Source organism: Lathyrus oleraceus, chromosome 5, assembly GCF_024323335.1.
Source record: "Lathyrus oleraceus cultivar Zhongwan6 chromosome 5, CAAS_Psat_ZW6_1.0, whole genome shotgun sequence".
NCBI classification, from domain to species: Eukaryota; Viridiplantae; Streptophyta; class Magnoliopsida; order Fabales; family Fabaceae; genus Lathyrus; species Lathyrus oleraceus.
This window is the reverse complement of record NC_066583.1, coordinates 496,125,685-496,137,442: the sequence shown is the minus strand read 5'-3', so window position 1 is coordinate 496,137,442 and position 11,758 is coordinate 496,125,685. Positions and strand designations below refer to the sequence as shown.

Genomic DNA, 11,758 nt, shown 5'->3' with positions numbered 1-11,758 from the left:
ATTTCTACTGCGGTATGTTCTTCATTTCTGCATTTTTTCATTTCTGATTCAGTTCGTCATTTCTACTGCGTTTTGTTCGTCTTTCACCGTTTCCGAAACCCGCAATACGTGAAACAAATTACACAAAGGTTATTCGTTATCGATTGCATGATTTTGTAATTTTGTAATTAAGGTATGCCCATAATTTTGAAACAAATTATGCCCATTAGGTTCCATAATTTTGTAATTTTAACTCATTTTGATTTAGAGCTCAAAATTGAAGGGGAGCAGAAAATAAAGAAAATGGTGGAAGGGACTATGTCTCTTGATGCTGTTATAAAGGAAGCTGTTGATTTGGTATGTCAAAACATGACACTGATACATGTGTCTGTGTCTGTATTGCGTCGATGTGAAACACTGAGACGTGTCAGACACTATACACACCTTCCATCAGAAGTATTAGACATTTGATAAATTTGGAATTTGTTGTATGTATAGGAGAACATTCCTATTGAGGAGGTATTTGATAATCTAAAATGCACAAAAGAAGGTTTAACCTCTGAGGAAGTACAAGAGAGGCTTGACATGTTTGGATACAATAAACTTGAAGAAAAAAAGGTTAGAATCCTGACTTAAGTGCTTATATAGTTTCTTACCAAATTGTTATGTAACTTTAACTTCTTGTACAGGAAAGTAAAATACTGAAGTTTTTAGGGTTTATGTGGAATCCTTTGTCATGGGTTATGGAAGCTGCTGCTCTCATGGCCATTGCTATGGCACATGGAGGGGTAAGTCTCTTCCTTTTTTTGTTTGTTTTGTTATTTCTCAATGGTTTTCATTATTTCAAATCATACAAAATTAGAATAACTATGAAACTGTACTCTTATAACCTTTGGTTAACTTGATTTGAAAGTTACAAATGTTATTCATTTTACAAAAGGATTATGGAATACATACAAGAAAGATTTTGGTGGTAGAAGTTTGTTAAGGTGAAAAGTCATGTTTGAACTTTCAACTAGTGTTTTTAAAACCAGACCGTCCAGTTTAACTGGTTGAACTAAGAACCGATTAGTCCGTCTGCTGGTTCAATCAGTGTGTTTCAACTTATTGAACCATTATCTAGAAGTCTCACTGCTAGATCTTCGGTCCTGGTTTTAAAACAATGGTTTTTAATATCAACCGGTTTAATATAACAACGCTTTGATTATGCAGGGAAAGCGAGGGGATTATCAAGATTTTGTTGGCATAATTATTTTGCTAATTATAAACTCAACCATAAGTTTCATAGAAGAAAATAATGCTGGTAATGCAGCTGCTGCCCTTATGGCAAGATTGGCTCCAAAAGCAAAGGTTCTTCTTCTTCTTCTCTTATAATCTCTTTGTTATCTTGTCTTGCTCATAGTTTCTTTGATTTCTAATTATATTTGATTAATAGGTACTTCGTGACGGAAAATGGAGCGAAGAAGATGCTTCGGTATTGGTCCCTGGAGACATAGTTAGCATCAAGCTAGGGGACATCATTCCTGCCGACGCACGTCTCCTTGAAGGTGACCCTTTGAAGATTGATCAGGTAAAATCTATAAAGTACTTTGAAATTACTGATGCATGATTCAAGCGTCACAACGAATAATATCTTCCACGAGTTTATTGATGTTGATATCAGATTCTAGATTTCTTGTAATTGAAGTTATGTTTTTGCTGTTTGTACTTTTAATCTGCTCTTACCGGAGAGTCACTCACTGTGACTAAACATCCCGGAGAAGGAGTATATTCTGGTTCAACTTGCAAGCAAGGAGAAATTGAAGCCGTAGTCATAGCAACTGGAGTTCACATATTTTTCGGAAAGGCAGCTCATCTCGTCGAAAACACAACACACGTTGGACATTTCCAACAGGTACATAATATACTAAATAATGTATCGCAAACAAAAGCGATTTGTTCAAATTCCACTATACTTACATTGTTATAGCCACTATTTGACATCACCGAATGTTGTGATAGTAATGCTCACTGCGTGACAAATATTATTACAGGTTTTGACATCTATTGGAAATTTCTGCATCTGTTCAATTGCTATTGGAATGATTATTGAAATCATTGTGATATACGGCGTCCACGGATATGGTTACAGAAACGGTATTGATAACCTTCTAGTGCTACTAATTGGAGGAATCCCTATTGCAATGCCAACTGTTCTTTCAGTTACAATGGCTATTGGCTCACATAAGTTATCTCAGCAGGTTTGCAATTAGTACATTGATTATTCCAACATTTCAGTAGCTTTTTAAAGATGTTGTCAAGTTTTGATCATATGCATCATTGTTGCAGGGTGCTATAACAAAGAGAATGACTGCTATTGAAGAAATGGCCGGAATGGATGTGTTATGCAGTGACAAAACAGGCACATTAACTCTTAACAAGCTTACAGTGGACAAGGAAATGATTGAGGTTTTAATCTTATTCTTTCTAAAGATAAAATAGAACATCGCAATTACTTGAGACATAAGTTTCTTTTTTTGTCAAAAGTATACAAACAGATAAATATTAGTATTCGGAAAAACCCGAGTTTGAATTCTGACTGAAACAATCTTTGACCAGGATGTATATTAACTTTGTTTCCCCTAACAATCATGAATATCTGGCAGGTTTTTGCCAAAGGTGTTGGCAAGGATTTGGTTGTACTTATGGCTGCAAGAGCATCAAGGATGGAGAACCAAGATGCAATTGATTGCGCAATCGTTTCAATGTTGGCAGACCCAAAGGAGGTACAGACTCTTCAAAGTTTGTTTTCCATCATGTTGTGTAGTTGAAATTTGGTTAGTCTACTAATAGTCCTTTGGTTTCGCAAGGCACGAGCTGGAATAAAAGAAGTTCATTTCCTTCCGTTTAATCCAACTGATAAAAGAACTGCCCTTACATACATTGATGGTGCTGGTAATATGCACAGGGTTAGCAAAGGTGCACCAGAGCAGGTAATACATAATTCATTCTCGCTTTTCAAGAACCACACAACCTACCGATCATTGATAAACTTTTCTCATATACTGTGTAGATTCTCAATCTTGCACAAAACAAGGCAGAAATCGAACGGAAGGTTCATGCGATGATTGACAAGTTTGCAGAACGTGGACTTCGTTCTCTTGGGATTGCAAGACAGGTTTATTTCCCTCTTACGAATTCTTCATAATCGGATAAGTCAATTATCATGTATTCTTTCCTTAGCACCGAAGTTTTTTTTTTCATATAGGAAGTACCGGAGGGAAGTAAGGAAAGTGCAGGAGGACCATGGGAGTTTGTTGCTCTTCTCCCTCTTTTTGACCCTCCGAGACATGATAGCGCAGAAACAATCAGAAGAGCTCTTGATCTTGGCGTTAGTGTCAAAATGATCACTGGTACGTTGTATCACAGTACCACCGTCATTTGAAATTGAGTCAATGATTTTATATAATGCAAACTATACTCATGCTACAAAAAAAACTTTCAGGTGATCAACTCGCAATAGGTAAGGAAACGGGAAGGCGTCTAGGGATGGGGACTAACATGTATCCTTCTTCATCACTGCTCGGTGAAAATAAAGATCAATTAGGTGCCGTTTCCATTGATGATCTCATTGAGAAAGCTGACGGTTTTGCTGGTAAAAAGCGCTGTCTAAGGGGGGGATTAGAAAGCGCTTTAGGCAAAAGCGCTGTCTAAGGGGGGGGCTTAGACAGCGCTTTTTGAAAAGCGCTGTCTAAGGTATACCTAAAAAAATTAAAATAGGAGGGTCTTAGAAAGCGCTTTTGGCCAAAGCGCTGTCTAAGGGGGTGGGGCTTAGACAGCGCTTTTCAAAAGCGCTGTCTAAGGTATACCTAAAAAATTTAAAATAAGAGGGTCTTATAAAGCGCTTTTGGCCAAAGCGCTGTCTAAGGGGGGGGGGGGGGGGGGGGCTTAGACAGCGCTTTTAAGATTTAAAAAAGCGCTGTCTAAACCTTTAGCAGCGGAGGTTTAGACAGCGCTTTAAAGCGCTGTCTAAGGCTAAAAAAAGCGCTGTCTAAGGTCTTGTTTGTTGTAGTGAGAATACGAAATATGGTAAGGTACCATGGGCTTAAGTGAGAACATCGTGTGGACTGAGTAGAGACGTTGTCATCGTTCAACGTTCGTGATCGCTTCGTGGATCTGCATCAAAGGTTTTGATCGTCACAAGAGATCTGCACCAAAGGTTTCAACCGTCACAAGAGGTAAATATTCTATCACTGATCATGACCATTCGTAAGGATCTCTAAAGGAGAAAATTTTAATTTCCGTTGCGTTTTGGACCGCAATTCTCCTTCAATGAGGAGAAAACAAACAAAGATGGAGGAAGAATTGGGAAGAAAAAAATGGATTATGAGAAAGCAATATGGGTTCCAAATGAAGGCGAACAGAGATTTGAACAATTTAGAACCTCGTAGATGAACCAAGGTTCTAGTGATGGATATGACCGAGTCAGAGGATATGGAGGAATTGAGGAGGAGCATGAGGAAGAAGAAGATAATTAATTTTGTTGGAATAAGAAACTTTTAATATGTATTTTTAAACTTAAATTTGGTGAATGTGGAGATTATTTATTGTTATGTAACCTTTAAATCATGAATTACTTTATTTTATAATTTAATTTAAATTTTATTTTAAAAAATTTAATAATACATATTTATTTATTATATTTATAATAAAATAATTATAATAAAATAATTATAATATTTTTTATACAATATAGTAAACATTTGCAAGGGGTTAAACCCCTCACAAATACCAAAAGGTATTTTATTTAAAAAATAATTAGTCAATTTGCGAGGGGTTAATCCCCTCACAAATACCAAAACATATATTAACCAATTTGTGAGGAGCTAATTTCCACACAGATACCAAAACCTAGATGGAGAACATTTAAGGAGAACATGTCAGTAGGAGAACATTCAAGGATTACATTTTACGAGAGGCTTAGCCCCAAAAAGAATAGCGACGTGGCATGTCCCTCGCAAATAATTTTCGATGACCTATTTAGATAGGCGACTTATCCCCTCACAATTTTTTTGTGAAAGGTGTTTTATACTAGTAAGGAGTTTAATCCCTAGTTAAAAACATTTTTTCATATAATGATTAATAAAATTATTTTGATGACTTCACCGTAGAATTTTTCTTGAAAATTTTCCTTTGAAAAAAGTCATGCATCTTACTATATTTTCTTTTATTATTTGTCATCGATTCTAATCTAATGGACGTAAATTAGTCCTTTCATTATCATATATATATATATATATATATATATATATATATATATATATATATATATATATATATATATATAAACCCCCTTAAAACGAGTGCTTTAATATTATATTAGAATTTGAATATCATATATCAAATAACTATGAAGTCCGGACACGGACACGAACACGAGGATCTCACTAATGTATAAATCATAGGACACGGACACGGTTATATATATTTTATATATTAATATAATAATATAATTTATGGATAAATGTAAAAAGTTAAAAATGAGAATTGATATTCAGAGATTCCTTGTGAAACCGACTTCCTTACCCTTTTTCTCTTCCCTTTGATTTTTATTGATATTTTCCCTTTCTCTAAGAATAAATAAAATTCAACGGTGACTCTGTTGTATTTCGAGCGTGCGATGCGCTCTAGTATTTTTTTATAGGCAAAAATAATGTATAAAAAAGAGGACAATGGGTCCTCGACCCTTACAACACCATTAAATCACCAAAGGAAAAAGCAACAGGAAAAACCCTCCCATTACAAATACAACTATGAAACTCAATCTTGAATTTGCTACAACATAATTTTTTAAAATACAAAAACAAAGAGATTAAAGAAATCTGCTCCCCACATACATCGATGCTTAACCTACCACACAGACGATCCCAATACCACACAGACGATCCCAAATCGACTGAGCCACATCACAATAATAGAAAAGATGGAAGAGAGTTTCGTCGGCATTAAAACAAAAAGGACATGTAGCTTTGCATATAACATGTTCAATAGCACAAATGTCTCTCCACCGCAACGAGTGCTTTTGCAGTGCTACAATACAACTTGTTATCTACTGTGCTGATGTGTATCTTAATTAGTAGGAAGTTGAAAATGCTGATGGTACATATTTTCCTAAAATATATTACAAAACTTGCTACAAAAAACACATTATCTTTCATACTTGGTAAATACACATTATCTTTGCATATAGAAAGACCAAGATGAATATGTCTATAGAATCTACCTTCTAATTGGTATATATTATAATCTAAGAAGATAATAAAACAACCAAGAACATCAATCATGATGGATGAATGAAATTTTAAAACAAAAATATCTGATAGACTATATCTATAATGGCAATTGAAATTCATCACATAAAACAATTTTTTTACTTTTCTTCATTTGATAAAATTACACTAAGGTTTCAAAAATATTCTTTTAACAGTGTCAAGAACAAACAAATTAATGGAAAACTAGACTTCTCTAAAATTTAGAAATTACACCCATAAAATTGCAAAAATAAAGAAATATCAAATCTTTAGATATAAAATTACAGCATTCTACTGTTCTCCGAATTAATCGGAAATTGAATTAGATACCGAGTTTTCAAAAACAATTTCACACATTGTAGAGCCCTTTGCGAGTGAAGATAATTCCATTGTCATTTGGTGTTTCGCTTTTATATCTGCACAGTAATTATACTTAAATTTCATAGTCTTCAGTCTTTTCGAATTTTGCAAAATATACTTTGCAAATTGGAGCTCAGATTCAGTGCCTTTACAATATGCAAGACAGCATGTTCTCAGGTGCAATGAAAGACACTTTGGAATTATTGGTGGATCGTTCCAACTTTGGTTGTTCCAACTTTCGTCTTGATATTCAAGACCCTGTATGATTAAACTTTGAAGTTTGTGGCATTGTTCAAGAATTTGTTGCAACCAACCCCACATATTAAAGAAAAATTGAAGTTTCACTTGTGTCAGATTATGAAACATGGGAAGTTTAGTAATACAACATTCCAATTGTGCCTGCATGAGTTACACAAGACACTACATCAGAAATCTATAGATTAAAGCTATAGTGAAACAAGAATTAATTTAGGAGCAAGATATATTCTCATACTTGTTCCATATGTAGACTCTCCACATTGCGAACCAAATGAAGAGGAATAATAGAATCATGACAAGAAATCTTTGCTTGGACTAAACTAGGTAACAAGCCATCAAACTCTTTCGCTGGAACACGCGAACCATTAAGAAAACCTAAATATTTGGTTTCAAATTCCTCAAGTATACGACAACCAGAGAGAAGTTTAACAAGCAATTCATGCCGTTCAAAAATCATTCTCTTTAAATGAAGAATTTTAAGAACAGGAAAATCCACTTGATGAGAAAAACCATTCACTATTATTCCTTTCAACTTAAGAACCTTAAGGGTCTTGCAACTATGAATACTAGGTGGTAATTTCATGTCACCGCTAATGTTAAGATTCTCAATTCCTCTATTCATTAAATAGGAAACAAATAGATTAATATCATTTTGGTTATGAATTGAATGACCGTAGATGCAATTGAAACGAAACGAAAGGATTGGAAGTTCAATTTTTCATAAGAGCATCAATTGGTGTACAGAATATCCATGGTAGGTCATGTCTTCGAAGGATTTGCAGTCGAAGTCGAGAGTGAGGACTGAAAGCCATAATGATTTCCATCTCTTAGAGAGGATGCTTGTGGTTGCAGCATGTTTCGTTGGAAGAAAAGAAAGAATGTGACAAAGAATTGAATCGTGAAACTCACTGATTCTATCTGCCATTATCTCTGTCCTCATGCCGTTATTAGTTCAAATATGAAAAGGGTTTGTAGTGAGTATTCTATATATTTAGGGTTTTAAAAAGAATGTTATCTAGGGTTTCGTTATTGTTTCAAAACCAAACTAAAATTCAATTAATTGGGCCTAAAATTATAACCCTAAAATAATACCTTGCACCCCTATATTTTTTTAATTACTGTGTTACTTTTTAATTAAAAAAAATAAAAATTGAAAATTTGATATTTTCTTTTATAGGTCTCAAATCATTCAATAAATATGAAAACGCTTAATGAAAATGTATTCAACATCATGACTCTACAATGCATGTTAGAATAATCACTTATCTGAGCCAAAACAAATTCTAATTTGAAATCCAATTCCTTTCTAAATATGATGAAAAAGAAGTTGGCAAATTGTTAACTTCCCTCCAAATCAAATTTGGTGATTCACTTTGAATCAAAGAAAAGTTTCATTTTTGATTCACATACTTCACCTTCCTTTACATGCCTTTCACACCTTTTTTCCTCTTTCTAATCAACCTATACACACTTTCAAACAAAAACCATGTTCAAACTTCAAAACACTTGTTAATTATGATGCAAATTATGCGCCATGAGCCTTAAGAAATGGAGAAGAATGAGAAGGAGCACTCCTACCCTTGTTCAAGCCAAAATAACTTTCAACTTTCATCCTTAGACCAACAACTCAGCAATCCACATTAACAACACCATTCTCTATGGACGAAAGATAATACTCTTTGGATACCCCTACATCTCTTGAGGTTAATCACCTTCTCTTTGTTAAAACACCTCCTTCATGGGTTAATCACCTTCTCTTGGTTATATACCCATCTCTCAACCATACATCTCTCTTTGGGTTAATCGCATTCTCATGGTTAAAACCCTTTTCATGCATGTCCTCCTTGTGAGTCTCAGTGCTTAGGAACACCCCTTTCATGCATGCTTGCCTTATGAGTCCTAGAGCTTAGGAAAGTCAACTCATGCATGTTTGCCTTGTGAGTCCCAGTGCTTAGGGAAACCCATCATTTTCATGCACGCTTGCCTTATTAGTCTCAGAGCTTAGGCAAGCCAACCCATGCATGTTTGCCTTGAGAGTCCCAGTTCTTAGGAAGACACATCATATTCATGCATGTATGACTTGTGAGTCCCAATGCTTAGGAAAATCCCCCCCCCCCCCTTTTACATGATTGTCTTATCAGACCTAGTGCTTAGGCAAACCCTTTTCAAGCATGTTTGCCTCGCTAGACCGCGTCACTACGCCAAACAAGACCTTAGACAGCGCTTTTTTTGGCCTTAGACAGCGCTTTAAAGCGCTGTCTAAACCTCCGCTGCTAAAGGTTTAGACAGCGCTTTTCCAAAAGCGCTGTCTAAGCCCCCCCTATTTTAATTTTTTTAGGTATACCTTAGACAGCGCTTAAGGCAAAAGCGCTGTCTAAGGGGGGGGGGGGCTTAGACAGCGCTTTTCAAGAAGCGCTGTCTAAGCCCCCCCCCCCCCCCCCCCCCCCCCCTTAGACAGAGCTTTTGCCTAAAGCGCTTTCTAATCCCCCCCTTTAGACAGCGCTTTTTCCAAAAGCGCTGTCTAATGTATACGAAAATTTTTGAAGCTTTTGTTTTAAACCACATTTTTTCCAGGTTTATAAACCAGAATTTCTACCTGTTTTCAACCAGATTTTGACAGACAGTTATCACATTTTATACATGCCATTTTGGCCTTTTTTCTAACAATTTTGGCTAACAAATATATATATATACCAATTCAAACCAATTTTGCCTTAAATGTATCAAAATATATACAAATTTATGTACACATTTACAAGTCATTACATATACTACAAATGTACACATTAATTACACAAATTTATGAAAAAACTTTGAGCTCTATCATGAATTGACACCACTCCTCTTTGATTTCGTCCACTTGATCCTTTGTATAAAATGCACACTTGAATTCCTCAAAGTACTACATAATAATATAACATATTTTGAATTAATTCCAACTATTTAATTATATGAGATATGTGTAAATATAAAAATAACTCATAAGTTAGAAATACATACATCGGTGGGAATCACTAATCGGCCCAAAGCAAGAGTATCCCGCATAAACCTCAACACGAAATACCCGCAATCTATTTGATTACGTTGTTGAGGACACTACATGAAAAAAAAATATGGATTATAAATCCTAAGTTTTATCAAGTGTCATCACTAATATAATAAAAAATGTGGTAATTAAAAATATACCGCCACTTTAATCCATGTAATGCGGTTGGCGCTCCTCCTTGAGGTTTGGATATCTCATTGGGCCCGAAAAGCTTGTAGGACGCTAATAAAATAAAAATGAAGCAATTAGAACAATTCACATAAACTAAGAAAAATTTTGAACATTCTCACTTACGTGTCAATTAGGTCCTTCATATCCGGGTATGTTGTCCAATCATTTCCTAACGAGTCAAGATAATACACAATTTCTCGGATAGGATTGATTGCGAGCAACAACCAATGTCCACTGTAATGATTAGGCAAATGTTAGATGGTAACTTGGAAAATAATTATAATAGATGAATTTAGAATGAAATGCTAACCCGGTATTAAACGGTATAAAAAACAACTTCTCCGCATCTTTATTGTCCATGAGGATCCGAAGAACATACTCCTTCACGGTATGCGGTCTACTTAAGATTAAACCTAAGTTGACGCTCGCGGGTGCTAAGAATCCGAATGACTCGTCCAAATCATTGGGGCGCATCAATTTGTCATACAAAAACCTAATATAAAAATATCATTAACACCTCTTTTGAAACATAAAGTAAACCGGATTAACATAAAGTAAACATCATTAACATAAGTTGTTTAATTAATAAAACAAAGTAGACCGGATTTACCTAATATATGTATTGACAACGTTGACGCCGATTTCTTCATGACCAAAAACTTGCATGAAGTCTTCATTACCAATCATTTGGTCGTGATCAAAGCCGAAAATCCCTTCCTCCATATGTATAGTCCGAACACCTCCGGCCGGTATATCGGTCATCTCTAGAAATGTCCTGAGGCACGACCTATACTTGGTGGTAGGTTTTTTCCTAGCTACGGTCTTCTTAGCACCAGAACTTTTTACCCGTGCGGAGGCGTTGCTAACCTCTTTTTTTTGTTGTGCGGAGGCATTACTAACCTCATTTTCTTTTGATTTGGATTTTGTGGGAGTCTATTTAACATAACCAAGGAAAATATGTAAGTAAAATTTTAAGCATAAATTTTAAACTTTGAATATACACATTAAAGTTAACATAAGTTTTAAGCATACCTCATATCCTACGCATATGAGGTTTGTCGGCCATGCAACAAACGAACCTACTGCTTCGTGCACCGTTGTTGCATCCGAATCATCGCTAGGATATGGTAATGCTGCATTCGGCTCAACTGCAATATCAACTGATACCTTCAAACATCCAGCAGGGAGCTCTCTAGTGTGGAGTAATACTCCGCTAACGTTATGCACTTTTCCCTTGCCAACCATCCGATAGTATGGTGACGCCAAATACAGCTGACAATGGGAAATGCCCTAAAACCAATAATAACAAGAAATCGTTAATGTGTATATATGTCAAATACATAATTTAAGCAAATAGTTCATTTTAAGACAATTATATGTAATTACCTCTGGAATGTTCGGCTGAAAGGTACAGTTGATACTGTTTTTGTCCGAAGCATCTCTGTATACCGTTGAGGCGCTAGCCTCTCTTTCTCTCCTCAATGCATCAAGCTCAGCTTGCATGGCTTCCAATCTTGCATGAAGCTCCCGATTACTAGGAGCCTTTCCTTTTTTAACACTGAGGGAGGTCGGAGTGACTCCAAATCCCTTACCCCTCACCCGACCAGAATACTCAGGGACATCTAATGCCCGACTAAGTATGCTCTTAGTATCA

At 35.6% G+C, this 11,758-nt stretch overlaps 2 protein-coding genes across 2 annotated transcripts; one reads left to right on the top strand and one right to left on the bottom strand.

Annotated features, from left to right (window-relative positions):
- Positions 1–282: 282 nt before the first annotated feature.
- On the top strand, positions 283–6,477 carry LOC127081550 (plasma membrane ATPase 1). The gene is made up of 14 exons (XM_051021796.1): positions 283–336; positions 478–597; positions 669–767; positions 1,192–1,329; positions 1,415–1,550; positions 1,695–1,873; positions 2,013–2,219; positions 2,308–2,427; positions 2,625–2,744; positions 2,829–2,951; positions 3,032–3,136; positions 3,227–3,371; positions 3,464–3,613; positions 6,446–6,477. Exons 1-14 carry the CDS (start codon positions 283–285, stop codon positions 6,475–6,477), a joined length of 1,728 nt encoding a protein of 575 aa, XP_050877753.1.
- A 98-nt stretch (positions 6,478–6,575) lies between these two features.
- On the bottom strand, positions 6,576–7,509 carry LOC127081547 (FBD-associated F-box protein At5g56370-like). The gene is made up of 2 exons (XM_051021794.1): positions 7,123–7,509; positions 6,576–7,028 (listed from the first exon to the last, which is right to left on the bottom strand). The coding sequence occupies exons 1-2, from the start codon at positions 7,507–7,509 to the stop codon at positions 6,576–6,578; spliced, it is 840 nt and encodes a 279-aa protein (XP_050877751.1).
- Positions 7,510–11,758: the final 4,249 nt, after the last annotated feature.